Source organism: Rhipicephalus microplus, chromosome 10 (genome assembly GCF_043290135.1).
Source record: "Rhipicephalus microplus isolate Deutch F79 chromosome 10, USDA_Rmic, whole genome shotgun sequence".
Classification (NCBI taxonomy): domain Eukaryota; kingdom Metazoa; phylum Arthropoda; class Arachnida; order Ixodida; family Ixodidae; genus Rhipicephalus; species Rhipicephalus microplus.
The window spans coordinates 39006611-39028084 of NC_134709.1; the positions used below are offsets into that span (position 1 = coordinate 39006611).

The following is a 21474-nucleotide window of genomic DNA, read 5'->3' on the forward strand; positions in this document are numbered from 1 at the left end:
TACGAGCTGAAGAGGTGATCGATGCTGAGAGGTACTGGTTGGCAACAACTCAAGGAGAAGCATTCAGTGACGACATTTCCAACTTGAAAGCCCAAAGACCACTGCACAAAGGCTCTCCTGTTCTGCCACTCAGTCCGTACCTTGACGGGGAAGGTCTCATGCGAGTTGGTGGACGCTTGCAATTCACCGACAACCACGAAGAGACTAAACATCCCATCATTCTACCTAGCACTCATCCCTTCACGCTACTGCTCATAAGGAAAGAGCACGTGAGAATGCTACACTCAGGGGTGCGCGACACCTTGGCGTCATTGCGAGAGTCGTATTGGATCATCCGAGGGCGCCAGGCCGTAAAAAAGGTTATCAAGCAGTGCCTCATCTGTCGCAAACAAAGTTGCCCTCAAGCCACGGAACCAGTGGCACCACTTCCAGCTGACAGAGTAACAGAAGGAAATCCGTTCGACACTGTCGGCATCGATTTCGCAGGACCTTTGATTTGTCAAGAGTCGCGCGGTGCCCGAAAATGTTACATCGCAATTTTAACCTGCGCTGTGACACGTGCCGTCCATCTTGAGCTCGTTAGCGACATGTCGACTACAGCCTTTCTCCTGGCTTTCAAGCGCTTCGTGGCTCGCAGGGGAATCTGCTCGACTATTTATTCGGACAACGCGCTAACCTTCAAGAGAGCAGCAAAAGATCTGAATGCAATGTTCACGCTACTAAAATCAGAGGAAATGCAGTCATACTTCGCCGGAAACCAGATCAGGTGGAAGTTTATTGTTGAAAGGGCAGCTTGGTGGGGCGGATTCTGGGAACGGTTGGTGCGATCGGTGAAGGTAGCGTTGCGCAAGGTGTTAGGTCGGAGCAGTTTAAGCTTTGAAGAACTCACAACTGTCTTGTACGAAGTCGAGGCCGTAATAAACTCACGCCCATTGACTTTCACCTACGATGATGCTCAAGAGCCAGAACCACTGTCGCCGGCGCACTTCCTCGTCGGAAGAAAGCTGACAACCCTTCCTCCACACCACCTGCCAGCCGAAATTCCGGGCGGTGACGCGCATATCTCACGACGCTGGAAGTACCGGTCTGCCATGGCTGAAGGATTCTGGAGACGGTGGCGGAGAGAGTACTTATTGGAGCTTCGATCGGCGCATCTGTCCCGGCCAACGACATCGAGTGACCTAAAGATAGACGATTTAGTTCTTTTAAAGGAAGATCATCTCAAACGACACATGTGGAAGATCGCCAGAATCAAGGAAACGTTCAAGGGCAGGGACGGCAGGGTGCGGGCCTGCAGTTTGAAACTAAGCGGGGGAACGGTGGTGAAACGACCAATACAGCTGCTTTATCCGCTAGAAGTCGACCGACAATGAGCTCAAGAGTTCGCTCATCCGGGGGAGGTTGTTGTATTTGTCGCATACTGGGAAGCAGCCCCCGCTTCGGGGGAGCGTTAATTGAAAGACTCCGCGGCGAAGAGGGGGAGGAGGGGCAACTCGGAGGGACTCGTTTTCGGGTGGTTCGCGTGACGGGCAATGCGAAAGGAGCGAAGGGCGTCCTTGACATCTGTTTTTACCTACAAGCCCAGCCGTGAAGGGAAAAGGGGGTGAGGGCCACAATGACCCTTCTCGAACACGCGGAAAGCGTTTTGTCCATCTGTCCTTGAAGACCGTCGCACGTGCGGGGTGCGGAGGAAACTCTTTGACAATACTTGTACTTCTCTGTTTGCTTTTCCTTTTTTTCTTCCCCTCTCTACGACAGCGGTACATAGCGAACGAATAAACCAGTCTTCGTGATGCGTTCAAACTGAAAGGACGTGTTTTTTTCTCTGTCGTCGTCTCACTAGAAAAAGTCTGCCTCCCTGCTATTCCGCTACAACATCATAGCTTGCCATTGGACAGCCAGCAGCCGCACGTCACCATTCAGCCGCTGCGCCCTTTCAAAATTAGGACGCCCGTAAATGACCGCGTTTAGAGGATGATACAGTTAATTGAGCACACGCACTCGAACTTGAGAAACTTGCCGCGACGGAACGGCAAACTCTCCAAGCAAACTTAATTGGCTTCTCGCCGAGTGTAGCGGTTTGAAGTGTAAATAAGCCGGATATGACGTGTGCGCTAAGTCCAGGCGATGCACCAAGACCGCGAGATCTGAACAAGAAGTCACACTTTTCGGCGGAGTCAAAGAGAGAGTATCGGTAACTTACACGCAAAGAGTATATTGCCGTGCGCTGCACGAAACCACCGAGAATTACGGCACGCAACCAGTCAAGTTAGGTTCTGAAGGCGAGTTAGAGCCGCGCCTCCGGTAAGTTAACCAACAAACTAGAGACGGCGCTACGCGAAAAGCGGCGGCCCTAATTAGGGACGAGGCGCTGTAACAAGATGCGGTTTTCGAATGAGGGCGCGCCAGGCCGTGTTTCCGCAGTGAAGACTGAACACGTATACCGTGTTCTCAGCTTTCCCGTAAAGAACTGGGCACATCGTGGTGAAGGCGCCTCATATCCGAGCGCACTCTGTTGCAAAGCAGACATGGGAAAAGGCCGTTTCAACTGCATAAGTAAACGCAACCTTCTTCTGCCCACTCCCTCTGTTCTCTAGAGCAGAGTTCTCAGCTGCGTAGCTGCTGTCGCTGCAGAAGGGAGTGAAATGTTCGTTATTCGCCCTGCCTTGTGTTACCATCTATAGTTGCCACTTCCAAAGGGGAGACTCGTCCTTCCCTTTGCATGCACCACAGTGGCTTTGTGTACAGAAATATATACAAGGTTATGAGCAACTGTTTACGTCATTCGGCAGAGCCGGCAGTGCATAGCCCCCCCCCCCCTCCTGCGACGAGAAACGCCACGAGAACTGGCTCTTAGGAAACCGCACTTTCGTGGAGAAAGAAACACTGGACCTACTGAAAACACTAGAAAAGATTATGGTGGTGAAGCGCAACCACTGAACATCTGCTGACTTTTGTTTCGTGACAAAAAAAAAAGGGGGGGGGGGTCTAAACCACGCAAACACAAACGAAGCCAGAAGTACGAACATTAGACAAATCCGTATACTACTCATCATTCCCGTGCTCACTGAAGCGCCGAGCGTAAGAGCTCCCATGCACGGACACTAGCGCCAGAGTTCCCTATAGTGTATATTTAGGCAACTCTACAGCATGCAGTAGTTGTACTCCCCTTCTTTTACGTTGCACAAGCACATTCTTTACTACTGCGTTTGATTGCTGATTTTATTACTGCGTGTTATCGGCTGTTTCCGAGTTGCGATGTGACCACAACGGTCCGTATACGTCTCCGTACCGGTCCACTTATTTTTGTGCATTGGCGGAGTACCTACCATGCATCCACAAGGCAACACGCGCACACCTGCACACTTCATTGATGCTTTTGGTATTAATGACGGTTACATACGCCTGAGCTCCGTTGGTAATACATGGACATTTAAATCAACTACCCATCGAGCAATTCGCATAATTTGAATCGTTATGCGATTGATTTCAGGCTTCTAGCTCGCAATAACAAATGGGCTAAGGAGAGTCCTCACACTACGTGCCATTTGTATGTTTTGTTTTGTTTTTAGTTCTTTTTTTCGAAATAGTTTGAAGCAGTGGCGTGCCTATTCAGTGGTAGAACATCTGCTCGCCACGCAGAAGTCAGAGTTCCAATCCCACTCAAACAGGACATTCATATTATTTATGAATTTGCGTCTACCTCGACTTTTCACTCACGGACAACGCTGATCTTTTTTTTTCGTTCACAACCAACGACGCCTACAGGTACACCGGAAAATGTCGCGAAACGAGCTCTCTAACTCTGCCGTGCTAAATCTCGACCTGATTCGACTTGACAGGGAGGACAACTGTAGGAAGCTCGGCTTTCGTCAATCTGCACTGCAGACAGCGCCCGAGTAAAGTAAGCCTCAAGGACGGACGAGACGACAGCGCGGGACGTTGCGCAAAAAAAAGGGGCGCACGCGACGCTCAAGGAAGCCTGCGCGCAGACATGACGTACCAGCGCAAGCAAGGCGAGACGGCACGGGGGACTTACAGGAGCGGAACGGACGGACGAAATGCACATGCCACATCCGCTGACACACACACACACCTACGCTTCTTTACGCCGTGTCGCGCCGCTGAGGAGGAATGGGACAAGACCGCTATACAGTTTCAGCGCAGCCTCCCTCCACGACACACGAAGAGAAGCTGTGTGGTGACGTCAGGCCAACGCCTCCTTAAACAATGCTCACGCTCCCAGCGGAGTTGGCCTGCCTTCAGTTTTGGGCAAGCGCCGCGCGGTGGCGCTCGCGACCGAGACTATTATTACGGCAGCGGGCGGTACCAGCTAAGCGTTCTTCATCTGCGGCCCATAGGGGCGCGGCAGTCGAGAGTTATTCGAGACCTGCAACTGTGCACTACTGTTTCGGAGGCTATGTGTTGCGTTGTTGCACCGTCCGCCACAGGTGACGCTAGCGACCGAGAACATTCTAAAATAAATGAGGGAAAGGGTGTGGCAGCCGTTTTTCTTCTCACGCGGCAGGCATCTTCTAGAGGAGGCGTTGGTCAGGCTTACGACCTCAGTTCTAAGCGGGACAAAACAGACAGAAGACCGTGTCCACGGCATCTTCGGATCTCCCTGCTTTGCTAGTTACCCACGCACTTCAAGGAGACTATCCGGGCTGTATAGGACAAAATTTCGATTGTGGAAAAACGTGTTGAAACATGACGAAGCAAACGCGCGCGAAGCTCTTCGCGTCGAGGGCTGTAATTCCAGTCAAGGTGAGCCCCGCGTATGCGACACCTTGCATAATTATAAGGACAAAGGAAAAGACGAAACATCGACCGCAGCGAACGCAAGCCTCGCAACCAGGAATTAGCGTGACTCGAGCATCGCTAAAAACTGCTTGAATGCGCGCAACGCAAGAGATAACGCGAAGACTGCGGAGATTTCTCCAAGCAGACGCTTTAGTTACGTGTGGCTGTTCTCTATATCTTTCTTTCCTCTCTTTCCATTTCCTGCATTCGACAGCGCTGGACGCGCGGCAATAGACAGCTGGTTGCATGTATGCGACTTCGCTTCACCATGGGCGACATAGAAACACTTTCGCAGAGTTTCCTCAATTTAACTAGAGGGCGCTGCGATCGTTCCGCCGCCATGGGAATTATGGGTATTACATAAATTCGCCTAGTCTTCGTGCTTGCGGGATTCAAAACGCACTTGTGCCTTTGCTTACTGCTTTGCTTCGAACAAGAGAACAGGACATTGTGGACTTCGTGACCCGATTAGACGTGACGAGTCTAAAAGGTGAAGTTTGTGAAGTGCACGCAACTGCTGAACATTTACCGATTGTAGTCACGTGACAAACCAAAACTTCAAGCCACGCGAAGCCAAACCAAAACTTCAAGCCACGCGAAGCCAGAGCCGAAAGTACGGAGATTTGACAAATTTGTGTACTATACCATCGCCCCCCATGCTCACTGAAGCGCCGTCCTTTGCTGCTCGCATAAACAATAACGCCAGAGTTCTCTTTAGTAGGTATCGTCAGACCCGGCCCGACGTCCACTACCATTCCGGGGACTAAAATTTAATCACGTACAACGACATCACAAAATATTATTACTTGGGGCGTAGGCAATTCCCACTGCCACACGCAAAATTGAACAGGGCAGTCACGCTACGTTTACTGCAAACCGGAACTTACACAACTCCGTATTTCCTACACCAAAATCACCCTGACAGTGAAATTGAACACAATCGAAAGTTGGGCTTGTTGGATATGCATGTGTAGCGACGAGAGAAGAGGAGACGTGAGACGACGTCGAAGGCGGCCGATGGGGCCGTGCCGATCTCGCCACTTTATTGCAGGCCTGAAGCGGAGCCACGTCGACTACCAGCGTCCAAACCGCCAGGCCAGAAGCTCGTTCTAATTCTCGCGCAGCTCCTCGGCCAGCAGCCGACCACCCTCGGCGTCCCCGCTCCCCGCCCCTGTGCCTGTCTCTGTTTCGTGGTCTATGACGGGCCCCAGCGCCGTGTCTTCGCGGAGCCAGAGCCTGCTCTCATCGTCGGCGTCGACACCGGCAACCACCAAAGCAACTGCCACCGTCGCCCCTCTGCCCGTGGCGCCGCAGCAGGCACCTACGTCGAGACCCGGCGTCGCACAGGTGGTTTCGGCTAGCCCCAGTCCTCGCACCTCTGGTGCCTCCCGGCTCATCCAGCCGAAACAGCCACAGATCCTGCCCAAGCTGTCGAGCGGCAGAACGAGCTGACACGCCTGGCGTGGCGGACGCTGGTAGCCGACGTGGCTCCGCTTCAGGCCTGCAATAAAGTGGCGAGATCGGCACGGCCCCATCGGCCGCCTTTGACGTCTTCTCACGTCTCCTCTTCTCTCGCCGCTACACATGCAGGGTGGTTTAGTTGCGAGAAAGCGCTTGTCCTCTCTTCCTTTCTGTTTATTCGTGCGCTTGAACTGACAGGACAGTGAAATTCAAGACAAGTGTGACGCGCGCGATGACACCATTGGGATCAGACACATGCTGGCGGGCTGTCCCGCGACTCTCGATCGCCGACCCCGAAGAACAATGGTGTTACTAGCAGACGATGGTGCGAAGCACGTCTTATCAAGAGCAACTATACGGGCAGTCCAGAAGGTCCACGATGACGTCACAAGGCTCGGCCTGACGGTATACCGACGTGGACGCGGCCCGCCTCGGTCTGATAAGACCACGCTTCAGGACAGAAATAAAGTTTTGCGAATGAATGAATCGTAAGGAACTCTAAGTTGAAAAAAAACGCTATCGTAGGCGCATACAGCGATGCATGCAGTGGTGGACGCATGTGTTGTCATGCCCCCATATAACACCAATTCGAATAACAGCCGCAGAGTCGCCCCGCCGTGGTGGTCTAGTGGCTAAGGTACTCGGCTGCTGACACGCAGGTCGCGGGTTCGAATCCCGGCGGCTGCATTTCCGATGGTGGTGGAAATGTTGTAGGCCCGTGTGCTCAGATTTGGGTGCACGTTAAAGAACCCCAGGTGGTCGAAATTTCCGGAGCCCTCCACTACGGCGTCTCTCATAATCATATGGTGGTTTTGGGACGTTAAACCCACAAATCAATCAATCAACAGCCGCACAGTGAGAAGGAGGCCGGTTGGCTACGCAACAGTGCGCGCTCGTCGAAACAGCTCCGTGACGTAACATCCGGTCTCGCGCTGGGTTGCACTATTCGAGCCGATTCAGGCGTATATTGTTAGGCTATTCGGTTACAAACACGGCCCTTTCCAGTCACACCGAACCAGTCTCCGCAAACAATACGTGTTGCCCAGCATGAGTGGCCATGAATACGTGTTGACAAGCGCGTCCTGTGTTTGCGGCTGTTCTGTCACGCCTGCTTTAAATGTCATGCCTGTTTTACAGCTACACACAGCTGTATGAACGGCTGTAACACGGCTGTTTCGCAGCTACAGATATACGAGAGACGGAATGTTTTACGAATAGCTGTAATCCTACAGCACTAACCCTTACGTTTGCGTACCTCTTGATGTCATTTAATAACGCCTGTTGATGCTTGATACGGTTGCAAACAGTCGTGAAGTAACGTGATTTATTTATATCCATATGTAGCATGAACAAGCGAAACACGACTAAAAAGAGCCGCACTACAACACGCTTTGAGGTTGTAGGATCGGTCTCAACCTGCGCGGCAAACTTATACTCATTCCCTTTCAATTCCTTTCCGTTTGTGGCAATTACTATACTAGAGTTGAAACAAGCAAGTAATGTCCCGTCTACCTTGTCTGTTGGTTTAGTAAGGCTGTGTCTAACAGACAAAAAAGTAGAGAGACAATTTTAACAAACCTTCGATCAATATATGCTACAACGGGGGTGCAGGTAGTCACTCAACGTTCATACCTTGTGTATGTGAACGCTATATTGGCGGGTCGTTCACAAGTGTACATGTAATTGCGTTTCGCAATGCATCGCACGGATATTGCTAACCCCCACACCCTCTCATATCATTATTTTTCACGGCTACACACACATGTTGTGAAATAAAAGCATCACGGAATAGCTTCACGACCGATATGGCGTCTAATGCATCTGACGTGATTTTTTTAGAAGAGACAAAATAAACGTCGTACACATAACATACACTTCTGTTTGTTTCGTTCTGTGTAGCCTGCTTTTTTTTTTAGTTTTTAGATGCGGAAGCATCTTATACTCGCGCCTTGTAGTGCGCCGTCCGCACCGCTTCTCGAACATTCGACAGCTGACGCGCGCGCATGCGCCGTCACGCCGTCGCCCACTCTTCCACCATCTGTGCATCCCTTCCTCCTCTACACACCGCGCGCGCTTCACTCCTCCACCATCTGTGCACCCTTCCTCCTTTACACACCGCGTTCGACATCTACAATTCTCCTGATTCTCCAGTGGACGCGCATGTGGCGTCGCGCTTCAAGAACATTCAACAGCTGACAGTGCATGCGCCGTCGTGCTGTATATATACTCAAGGTCGGCGCTCGCTCGCTCAGTTGCCGCTCGTCGGTTGGTTTGTACGGCGCGTCGACGTCCAAGGTCGCGGTGAAATGAATGCCAACGATTCCACAAACACAATGATCGACGTCCCTTCGACCAGCGGCACCCTTTCGCATACGTGTGTACGTGTTCACTCATTTAACACCCCCTCCTACAACCACGTTAACCAATTTAGCCATCGACCCAAGTAAGTCGCACTTTAACACCCCGTTAACCAATTATATGCTCCGCATCCTCCTCAGTGTTCCCCCGAGGGAAGCTGCGGGCAATTTTTTTGTCGTTTCAGAAATACTTCGCTACGAAAAAATAACGCCTCGCTTTCGCAGTTCTAACACAGTGTCCACTAATCGCGATATACTAACACGCATTGTACATATGTTTTGTACTTGAACAACAGCGCAAAAGAAAGAAAAGAGAAGACACAGAACGACGCTTTTACGCTGTTTTTTTTGGGGGGGGGGGGGGGGGGCACGATGCATTTTAACCAACTCACCCACTCTGCCACATTGATTCGGTACAATTGTTGCCTGACCAGCGAAATGCGCAAGAAGATACAGTCACAACGACCTGTTGCAGCAGCTAGTTAGAAATAAGCACCGGACTGCATGTGCACAGCAAGATCATAACCTAATAAGAAGGGGACGCCGTCATGGGGGACATCCGGATCAATTCTAACCACCTGGTGTTCCAAAAAAAGCCCTTCAAGTGCACACGTATAAACAAGAGCGTGGTGTACCTGCTCCTGATGTCTGCTTTTTTTTTTCGTTTGTACTGGAACCGATGTCTGCGTTGAAACTATTCATAGGCGCTTTTCGGGCACAGCTGTGTAGTTCTTCCATTAAAAACAACGAATTTAATCATCGTAATTCTCATTCAGCGTCCACAAAAATGCGACCAGGAACGCTAACCCTCGACCTTGGTACACGGCAGCACGACGCTATGTAGTTGTATACGTCTAGCATCTTCCTAGTGAATAACGCCATGCGCACGAGGCTACAGGCGACACAGGGCGCTAACGTGGAACATGTGAAAAAGTTATCGCCTCGTGTTGCTGAGTGTTCTTTATTTTGTCCCTGTTGGCCCAGCGCCATTGCAGAACTTTCGCTTGTACGGATATACGCTGGCATGCGCAGAGCTGCTTGATAAATACCGGTTTATGGAACGAAGGCACCATCACCTTTTACCGTTTCGGACAACCACAATTTTAAGACCCGTTCCTTTGTTTTGAGCGGGTATTTCTGACTTAAAAATTTTTTTAAAATGCAACGCATTCAAAATTACTCGATTGCCGTGAAAACCTAAGAAAACGTACAATATACTAGGTTTCTGCAAAAAATTGTGCCCTAGCCCGATCCATCTTAGCACCGCTAGAAGGCAGTGTCTTACGTGCAGTGTCTAGAACTGTCCTATATTTACGTGCATGCAGTGTCTAGAAATGTACTATACATTTCTAGGCACTATAACTTACGGTTACATTACCCTGGCATTACCCCAACGCATAGAAACGTGCGAGCAAACTGAAATTCCCCATCCACATCGAAGTTGGCGTGCAAAACAAGCACATCTCAAACTGCGCAAAACCGAGAAGCAGTCCTGATCATGACTTTCGAGAAATGACGGCCGCCCCGCCGCGGTGGTCTAGTGGCTAAGGTACTCGGCTGCTGACCCACAGGTCGCGGGTTCAAATCCCGGCTGTGGCGGCTGCATTTCCGATGGAGGCGGAAATGTTGTAGGCCCGTGTGCTCAGATTTGGGTGCACGTTAAAGAACCCCAGGTGGTCTAAATTTCCGGAGCCCTCCACTACCACTACGGCGTCTCTCATAATCATATGGTGGTTTTCGGACGTTAAACCCCACATATCAATCAATCAATCAAATGACGGCCTAACCCGTTTTCCTCGCAAACGGCGGGCGAAGCGTTATTCTCTGCCCCACTTTACTTCGAGAGACGCTCCTGCATGACCTTCACGAAACGAGCGCATACTCATTGCACACTATATGTAACCGCAACCCCGGCGGGAAATATAATAAATGTACAAATAAAATCATGGGCGTCGTAACAACGAAAACGAGAAAAAAATAGCTCGACAGAACAAAAGTCGCGTATACCTGCTGCGTGCATGCCGCGGGAAAACCGTACAAGCGCGACTAATCCAGCGCAAATCCAAAGCAAAAGAAAAGAAAGAAATACATACTCAACACGGGCAAAAGCGGAACCTTTTAAAACTGGAGCACCAGACAACGAATGAGAATAGACACGGGGGACAACGAGACCCGGCCCGGTTTTTAAACGTGCTTCCTTTGCGACCTTGCGTTTTTCCGCACTATAGCCGAAGCACCTGCAGCTCCGCTGAAGCACGTCGGTCAAAACCCGAAGTCGGGTCATCGCCCTCCGCTTCCTCATACCTACCCGAGGAGATTCTTTGTCGCCAATTCCTCTAAAAAAATAAAAATAAAATAAAATAAAAAAAATAAAGAAAAAAGAAAAAGAAAGAAGCAAAGAAAGAAAGAAAAAAAAGAAAGAAGCAAAGAAAGAAAGAAAGAAAGAAAAAAGGAAAGAAAGAACCCACTCGCCAAGGGTGTCGTACAGGGGAAGAATAACGGTCTACGTCGGTTGACCCCGGCACTACATGAGCTGCTCGACATAATTGCCAAAAAATGGAGAGAGGGCAAACGTAAACGTTGTTCGCTTCTCTTTCTTCTTCTTTCGAATAGTATTTCTTTTTTTTTACAGGTCCATTTCTCGGTTCCGTACCTAAACCCTGACCCCCCCCCCCCCTCCCCCTTCTATTGCAGATGATAAAACTGCTCGCGGGTGCACTTATCGGGCACTTGCCAGGTAAAAGAAGAGCGGCCGCCAGGTAAAGGGAGACGCAAAGAACGAAACCGCAGCAAAATGGGAATCGGGGCAGCGGCCGCACCTTCCGTCTGAAAGCGTGGCACAATGGATGGGAGGAGGAAGAGGAGGCGTAATCGAGAATGACGTAATCGCACCGTTATTATACGATGGCGTGGGGTGTCCCCCAACAGGACATCATTGCACAATGGCTGTACGAGAGCCACCCCGCCGACGGCGGCAGCACCACACATCCACCCCACTTGCCTCCGATTTTATCACATCCTTCATCGAGGAAAGGAATGAAATGAACAGAGAGAAACGAAATGGTGAAAGAAAGAAGGCGAAGCGGGGGGAGAGTATGAACACATTTTTTGTGTGTGTGTGTGTGTGAAGCGCATTCTGTATCAAAGACAGCCCGCCCCTCCCCAACCCCATATGATATTTCATCTAAGAAATAAAATGAATATAACAAAATCAAACAAATAAAGAAAAGAAGAGGGGTGGGGGGAAAGCAGAGGTGTGGAGCAACGGGACCGGGGTGCCGCTGGACAAACGATAGAACCACCAGCACCACCGTATACCTCTTCTTACTAATGCCTCGATGAAGTGCATCAAGAGTCTACACCAGAAGCGACAAAAGCACTCCTTCGTGGGAGAGGGGGGAAGAAGAACGGGTCGGATTAAAGGCTCGCTCGTGAAGCCGTAACACACACACACACACACACACACACACACACACACACACACACACACACACACACACACACACACACACACACACACACAGTTAAATAGAAGGAACGGCATTGATGGCGGGGATGGGAAAATTGATAAGCAAGCGTGCAGCATCCATCCATAGACGCGTGTTCAAACAGGAGGGCTTTCTTTCTTTCCCACAGCAGGATTGCTAGGCAAACAAACGTTCCTTTGCCGTACAACCACCCTCCCAACCCCCTACCACCGCAGCCATTTCACATAACAAACAAGCGCCTTCGAAATAAGCGACTCCGCCCATCAACCTGGTTGCATTCGCGTCCGACACGCGGCAATTTGTTGTGCAGCCCGCCGGTGCTGCCCTCACCATCAATACCAGATGTTATGCATCCATTTGCTTCTTTTAAAAGGGAGGGGTGTAAGCGGTATACTGGGCTTTTTTTTAATACGACGACGCGACCTCGCGGTGGTTCTCTCAGGTGAATGCAACAGAGCGTCAACAGTTCAACGGAATAATTGAGACATTCTAATTAAAGTGACAATATAGAGTGAAACGCTTTTGTGCCTATTGGTAAAGGACAATTTCACAGTCACGAAAGCACAGCTCTTACCCCGACACGACACTTGGTAAGCGAGAAAATGCGCGAAAAGAAACTGCGGGCAGAGGCGCCACTTTGATATTCCCGCACCAAGCACTGTGACGTCATCAATTTTCGAAGGCACCTACTGGGTCCTATGTATAGCTTTTAATCGATAAAAAAATGAAGTATGTTGTAATCTGTCGGTGCCACAGACTTAGCATACGAAGTCTCAGAAGATTTAATCGAGCCATTGTCGCGAAAATGCGAAAGATAGATTGTGGAATTTATTACGTCACGTGCGGAGATTCCGGCGCGAAATTTAAAAATGGGAACCTTCAACATTGATTTTCATCGCTAATGACGAACTTATGACACCGAAACTTATCGACATTAGAGTTCTTAGGGTGCAGTTTATGAATCTAAAATCTAAACTCACTGCTTCTCAGCTCCTTACGAGTTGTTTAGAAAAAGTTTATTTGGACTATGTACAAAAAACAAACGTTTCATAACATTCAGTAATAGGGCACATACAATTCGGCACATCTATGTAGCACGAGAAACATCACTATGTTGCAAGGAAGACATCATTGTTCTAATATACATGACAATGTTGGCATACGTGCACAGAAGAACTTGTGCGATATCACGATACAATGAACAGTATAACGATACAATAGATGCAATGAAACACTATTCGTTACAAACGAAATAATGAATAACTACTCAACGGGTACTGGTTAGCACCACGTTGGTCGATAGATTAGTTTTACCCTTTCATGTTCAACATTGACGAAAGGGCACGATCAATGCCGTAGAAACTCGTGCTCCCCGAGGAAGGAAAGCTCTTCAGAGAGGAACGCGAGGATCTCTCGTCTCATTCGGCCCAGTATCGGCCACAAAGCACGCCGGCGGCAGTTCGCAGCTAGGGCCTAGCATCGGTTTCGCCAAAGGCTGAACAGCGCTGCAACTATTAAAAGAGCCGCAAAGCACCCGCGAGGGAATCCGCCTTTGGACACGAATGTTCGCACACACTGCCCCCGAAAACCAGCACGGACCGCACGCCAAAAAAAAAAAAAAAGGCAGAAGACCACACATTCAATCGTCACATGTCGATTGGTCTCGACCATGGCGCAGTTGGGGCAAGTGGAAGTGCGAACCACCGGCCATCGCTGCAACCGATCTCGCGTGGGAAGCAAGCCCCAGCCCAACCGCCAGATTAAGTCCCGGAGATGTCCAGGCAACACTGCGCAGTTATTGCTTTCCAAGGGCGGTTCATCATAGATTGACGATGCTGGGCACCAAGGGCCGCAGCAGGGCGGCCATTGTGTCCCCCACTTTAGATTCGGCTACCTCCATCTATGGGCACGTAGCTTCCAAACGTCGGTGAAATGCCAGAAGGGCTCGATACAAAGATGGTAATTCAGTTGATTGGGGACCTTGGTTTATTTGGCTATCCGGCAAGAAGACACGTAGTGATGGCCCCAGATGGTAGCAAGCCAGTGTCTGAGCAGGCGTGCCACCGTTGCTTAGTATTCGCAGTAAAGTGGCAAGGCACAAGGTAGAAGCCGTGACGGAAACGTCGGGGAATGCAAAACCACCTTGTTCTCGAGGCTCAGCTAACGCCGGACGAGTTAATAGTTCTGTGCCACCACACAAAAAAATGAACTGATGCATTTCCCTGGAGACGTGGAGCGGCGGCCCAAGAACTAACGCAAGAACTAACGGACGGACGGAAGCACGGACAAACTGACAGACGCTTCGCCCCGCTCATCCTCCTTCACTCAACGAATACGCTGTGGTTTTTTATTATTTATCGATACTACAAGTAACGTCCTCTAGTATCGTACCATTTGCAGTTTGCAGCGTATATGCATTTCATTATATGTTCAAGTACCGCCCTCTACTGCCGGTTCAAGGACTAACAAGAGGTGGTTACATGCGATTACGACGGGACGCTCCACCCACGAAGTAAGGAGCTTCGCCGCTAAAAGCGAAGTGAGCGCTCTTGCACGCGCTCTCCGTCATCAGCTACAAAAAAAAAACAATGGTTCTAGCATAAAATCCATTGCACGAGACAGCGGTAGATTTTTCACACCGAAAGCTACGTTCCCCGTGAGTACTTGACAGCCGGCATTAAAGGCGGCACGCATTCTGCGACTTCTATGCTCGACGTTTTAGGAGCGAAGCTCCTTAAGGCGTGGGCTGTGCGTCCCCTGTATGTAGCCACCTCTCGTTCAGTTCTTGCAGTGTTCACTAGATGGCGGTACTTGTAGCTGACGGCATTATGTATTACGCTAGCCACCGCCCGATCTAAAGGGTACAGCCATATCCATCCATCCGTCCGTCCGTCCGTCCGTCCGTCCGTCCGTCCGTCCGTCCATCCATCCATCCATCCAAAAGATGCAAGATGTTATAAACTAGACGGCGGTACGTGTAGTTGATTATGAAAGATGCGAGGTGTTATAAAATAGGAATGATGCCACATATGGCGCGTGTCATCGTTCGATATAGTGCGGCGACGTACGCTAGGTAGAGCGTTGCAATAAAATCGAGTGGGCAAAATGTACGGAGGATTCATGGTTTACCAGGTTTACCTCCGGAGCTTCGCCCACTCATCATCATTCACTTCGTGGATATGGCGGCACTTTTTTCGTATGTCCCGAATTCGCGACACTAGGCCGTTAAAACATAAGCGCGCGCGCGCGCACGCACACACACACACACACACACACACACACACACACACACACACACACACACAAACGCTCCCGCATTTGCGAACAAAGCTACAGTGGCTAGAGTGTAACAAAACGTAGCGGCAGGAAGAAAGGAATACGCTGTTGGATTCGGCAAAACATATTGAATAAGGCAAATCGGAAAACTCATATCCACGAGCACATTACACTCTGACAGTGGCCTTTCGTAATCCCTCCAGCAGTAATACCGTACTACCAACATCTCGGTGGCGATTAATACCCCTAAATGATATCGGTTTACCAATAGGGGCTAGCGGATCACACGGCATCTATGTGCAAACAGCGACGGCTACGCACAAATTGTTCGAACGTGTCCCATTCTCCTCGGGAAGCGGGATAACACAACCACAACACCGAGCTCTCGAAGCGATGCACGCAACTGAGAGGTACGTCGCACGAAAATCGCGCCTTTCCCCAAGTTTTTTCCTCAAAATCTCTCACCCACCAGCCCGCACCCTTCACAAGAGTATAGGGATTGTACAATGCACTGCTTTCCCCTTGAAGCACAATGGTCGTCTCAGTCTCGTGCGCCCCCTTCCGGAAGCCTGCACGTAATTAGGGAGGGAACTGCGACACAGGATAGACGGGCCGTTCCCCCCTTTTCCCCATCAGCTTCTCCCCAACAGCCCGCCATTCTCTGCGACGAGGGACGCAATACAATGTGGCCGAACGTGTTACCGTTGTTCCCGAGTGCTCCAGCCGGCCCGCGTCCTTGGCTCCGCGTCCTTCTTTCCAAAACGCCGCGCGGTATGACTGGACAGGCGATGTTATATTTATACGTGTACCTTTTTTCCCCTATTCCCAACTGTTCTGCCCAGCAGGCCACGTCTCCTTCAATGCCGCCTGGAGTGTGCGCAAACTCGATTACGTGCCGCAGTGCCATGCAGCCTCGTGGTTACACGGGAAAAGCTCGAAAGTAGAGTATAGCGCACATGTCCCCAATGCCGCAGGGTTAAGTGCACAGGGCAAAGAAAGGAATGGGGGAACGACGGCGTAAGCCGGCGTTCCTTATTAGGGGAACGCCCGGACCATTGCGGGGCGACTCCCCTTTCTATCTCAACAATCTCAAGTACGGTCCACTTCGCCACGCTTCCACGCACAGACACGGGAGACACTTACCCTTTTCCCCCTCTGCAGAGGAGAGAGAGAGAGAGGGGGGAACGGGTTCGGACCTCGGTTAAGTGTGACGACAAATAAGGGCAGCGAGGGTTAGCCCCCTGGCGGCCCCACCGAGGAAAAAAAGGGGAAAGCGGTTATAACGTAGCGGCAAGGACCGAAGCGCGGCTTCGCTTGGAAGAACGACGAGAAAGTGCTTGAAGTGGGCGAATGATAATAATTAACTGCAGCAGCACCGAGCGCATACGGCGAGAGGGTGAGTAAACAAGCGACCAAGAGGGAATGGCGAGTTCGCGCTCAAACGCACGGTCACGGCCGCTTTAATTACGTTTCCTGTACGACGGGACTCGGCCGGTGCATCCTCTGCACTCAACTGTTTGCGCCGCATACTGTTTTTTTTTTCTTATACGTCATTTTTTTTAATTTTTGCCGGGCGGATGACATACCAGAAAGCTTGTGCATTAACTATAGGACAGCAAGAGCACCGAGAAGAGGGACCACCGCTGCAAGAAACGAAAACCGACACGTGGGCTCGCACGCACGCACAAACGGTTTATAAAACCTTTTAGACCCATAGTGACCTTTTAATCACGGCGCCTGTATTTGCACTCCGCTTGCAATAAAGTGCGCAGTCTAGTGCAAGGAATATGTCGCTTGATGAATGCATCATTTGGTGAATCTGTACCGCAAGTGAAGTTGCAAAAGCTGCACAGCATGGTTATACTGCAACTTGCAGTAACTCTCTCTCTCTACCGCGGGTGTTAATTTGTGTGACTTAACTTCTGCTAACACCTCTGTCCCTTTCCCCCTCAGGCCCTTTCCCGAATAGTATATGAACATCGTAACGCGGTTGCAACATCCCACGGATCCGAACTAGGTACCTCAATTCTAAGGATGGGACAACTGGCACTCGTTTTATTTGTTGCGGGGCATCTCTGGCTGTCATTGATATTGAGTGCGGTCCGACTTCAGAGCGTTTCTAAGCCGTCATTGATTTTGAGTGCGGTCCGACTACAAAGCGTTCCTATCAAGACGAGGAACGTTTACGCAGGAGGGAAAGAAAAAAAAAACTGCATTCGATGAAACCGACCGATCCCCTGGAACAGCACAACCAAACGCGGTCGTCGAGAGGCAATGCGATAAGGAATCAAGGTTCCGCGATAAGCGTAATGCACGATCGGTCATACGGGTGCGCACGCGCACTTCGGAGAGCCCTCGCGAGGGCGTACAAAGATCCTCCCTATGACCTCCACATACATTCGCAGGAGCCCGGGCAGCCAGGCATGTTATCCCACAGATAAGAGTTTTACAAGAGCCCACAAGGAACATCTGGCGCTAGCGTCTATGGGAGCTGGAACGCATGGCACTTCAAGTAGCTTGTGAATGCTACTTGAAGTACAGTGCATGGATTTCGACAGATTCGTTCTTTCAGCTCAGTGCGGCTCTTGATTGATATGTGGGGTTTAACGTCCCAAAACCGCTATATGCTTATGAGAGACGCCGTAGTGGAGGGCTCCGGAAATTTAGACCACCTGGGGTTCTTTAACGTGCACCCAAATCTGAGCACACGGGCCTACAACATTTCCGCCTCCATCGGAAATGCAGCCGCCGCAGCCGGGATTCGAACCCGCGCCCTGCGGGTCAGCAGCCGAGTACCTTAGCCACTAGACCACCGCGGCGGGGCAATCAGTGCGGCTCTTGGGGGAAATACTATGGTACACACAATCGTTTTGGTGGTCGCATGCAGTACCGTGTTTAACGGGACATTAGACGTGGGGCAATTGGACAGGAATTCAGATATTATTTTTTTAACCGCTCAGAATTGCTTGCCGCCAACCGATAGCCACGGCATGTAGTTTGCGTGGGTCACTGGAAGTTGTTTCAAAAAGAAATTTATAGAATGGCTGACATTAGAATGATTAGATCGATGTTTGTGACGTTATAATTGCATCGAAGTCCCACAATACACACCATATGTTGTTCTAACACACTTACTTTAAGGTGAGTCTCGAAAACATTGGCATCCAATCATGTCAACTTCACTCTGTGAAGATGTGCCTGCAGCGAGCAGCATCGCCATCACTATTCCTGGCGCGGCATGTACAATTTTGTACGCAAATTCGTGCAGTGCTGTCCTGACTGCCAGCGACGCAAATCAACACCGCCACGTGCGACTGGCGCATCGCAGCCACTTCCATGCCCTGCCAAGCCATTTGATCGCGTCGGTGTTGACCTCTACGGTCCCCTTCCATTGACACCAGATGGTAATCGGTGGGATTATAGTGGCGGTTGACCACCTGACACGCTACGCCGATACAGCCGCTTTGCCGAGCGCTACAGCTCAGGATGTCGCCTCTTTCATTTTACAACGGTTTATTCAACATGGCGCATCTCGAGAGCTCCTTAGTGACAGAGGGCGCGCTTTCCTCTCCGAGGTCGTTGAAACTGTGCTTTCGGAATGCCACGTCATTCATCGGAAAACGACAGCATGCCACCCGCAGACTAACGGCCTAACGGAACGGTTTAACCGCACGCTGGGTGATATGCTCTCAATGTACGTGGCATCTGATACTAGCAACTGGGACCGTGTTCTCCCATACGTCACATTCGCATATAACACCGCAATACAGACCATCACGGGATTATCACCTGTCTTTCTTCTTACGGACGCGAGCCTTCCCATACAATCGATACCCTACTTCCCTACTACCGTCATGATGCTTCCGAGTGTCCACCTATCTCCGATGCTGCTAGACAAGCCGAAGAGTGGCGCCAGCTCGCCCGTGCGTTCACCTCGGAAGAGCAACAACACCAGAAAGAACACCGTAGCACCGCCCTTTCAGATCCCAGCTATGCCCCAGGATCTCTTGTGTGGCTCGCCATCCCATACAAAACTCCGGGACTCTCCTCTAAAGTTGTCCCCCGGTACGAGTGGCCTTACACCGTTTTGGAGAAAACCTCTCCGGTTAATTTCCTAATTGAGCCAGTTTCCCGATCGGATGACATGCGCCGGCGTGCACGTGACATCGTCCATGTTTCCCGACTGAAACCGTACCATGAGCCTCTGCCTGAAACTTCCTAACTGGCCAGGGTGGCTCCTTTTTTTCAGCGGGGGCGATTGTGAAGAAGAAGATGTGCCTGCAGCAAGCAGCATCGCCAACGCCCAGCTCTCTCGGCTCGTGCTTCGGTTCGCTGCTGTGCCGGTCTCTGCTGGACGGTTTTTCACGCTGTCTTGCCGTTGTCGTTAACGACTAATAACCCTCTTCACAACTAAATTATAGACAGCGAACAAAAAATACTTGTTGCAAAAAAATGCGGTAATCAACACGACGCAATGTCTGAAACAACGCGCACGCGACATTTCAAGTTGAGCGCCTTTCAACAGAAGAGTCAGACAGTGCGCCAGAATATCGAAAAGTAGGCGCAACAGAATTTCCACCAAGTCTTCTGAAAGCTTACAAGGGCGCATCAACAGCAACGCGTGCCCCAGCAGATCCGAGAGCGCCGCCAAACCCCGGTGATCCCACAGTTAAGCCCTCAGAGACAAGGCCATGGCTCCCCCGAGAAAAAAACGTAAGCGTGCCTTGTTCTGACGCCATCGATTTCTCTTACACACCAGTATAGCGAACAATATACACACCGGCTACATTCCCCCCGAACACTGGATTTTGAGCAACATTGATTGAAGTTACTTTGTTTTCCCTTTTTTCTGTTTTTTTTTTTGTTTTTCTTGGAGCGTAGTTTAGACGACCTTGTATCCCTCGTTCGCAGTTTTGCTCCAGTCACTGGGTGTTGTTCGCTACAATCAAAAGCGTGTACGTTGAGCTTCGATCCATGAAACTACCCTGCGGATCATGGGATCAGAATGCCATGTTCTTTCTCCATCGTCTAAAAAGAAAACGTTGCAGAGAACAGCAGCAAAACCAGACAGCTCAACCGGTCGGGTTTGAGCCTTAACCAGGCACTAAGGGTTGCGGGAACATCGTTATAACGTAATCGAATCAAATGCTTTGTCGAGCACCCGCATCGAGCGAAAGAAAAACAAAAGCTAAAGAAACTGCACAGTAAAAGATGCTTTTCCCAGTAGCAATCAGGGTATACATCGTTTGATGACACAATATCTTTTTGACAAAGGTGTCACTCACTCACTGATGATAACGCATGTCCAAAAAATAAGTCTAAAAATGTTCTATACAAGACTGTAGTTGGTCTATATAACCATCTTACGGCACATCATAACAAAGTTCCTACGCCCATCAAAATTACGAAGGCTTGCAGCACAGATTCATTGTGGCGCGCCACGCACACAACTTTCCACAGTTCGTGGTGTCGTACATCCCCTTTCGTGAACTGATTAGCCAGAAACGATGTTTACAAGCTGTTCACCAATGGAGACATAAACAAAGACAGTTGCTTTGAAAGTGTGCAGGCTAGTCCAAAATTCACCTGCACCAGTCCAAAACTTCTTACAGGTACGTTAATATGTTAACGTACCTGATATCTCTAGAGTCACGATGATATATAGCCTATAACTGGTATACAGATCGCCTTAACCTTTCATATATATATATATATATATATATATATATATATATATATATATATATATATATATATATATATATATATCGTTATCATAGTATAGTGTAAAACTGGTCTACAGACCATATTAACTTGCCTAACATATATAGAGTCACCGTGGCATAGCCCAAAACTGGTCTATAAGTTACCTTAGCCTTCTTTACACCTACAAAGTCATCATGTTATAGTCTGAAGCTGGTCTGCTGATCGTCTTAACCATTTACGTCCACAGAGTGATAGTGTTATGGCGAGTAACGTAGATGCACCACATAATAGGGTCATAACCTCGCCCTAACCCATACCCCATCACTTCCACCCACAGACCCGACAGAAAAAAGAAAAAAAAAAGCTCGGAAAGACTACACCGC

General features: G+C 49.9%; 1 protein-coding gene across 11 annotated transcripts in view; it reads right to left on the reverse strand.

The window, feature by feature from the left end:
• The window catches only part of p120ctn (adherens junction protein p120), a 166011-nt gene that overhangs the window by 116075 nt on the left and 28462 nt on the right, over window positions 1-21474 (reverse strand). Inside the window, exon 1 of one of the 11 annotated variants that reach the window (XM_075875506.1) lies at window positions 4097-4115. The exons of 9 other annotated variants lie outside the window; for them this stretch is intronic. Coding sequence is in view for 1 of the 2 variants with exons in the window: in XM_075875500.1 (XP_075731615.1) it covers window positions 4040-4069 (30 nt within the window). In the remaining variant the exon portion in view is untranslated. One more of the 11 variants, XM_075875500.1, reaches the window with a different exon arrangement.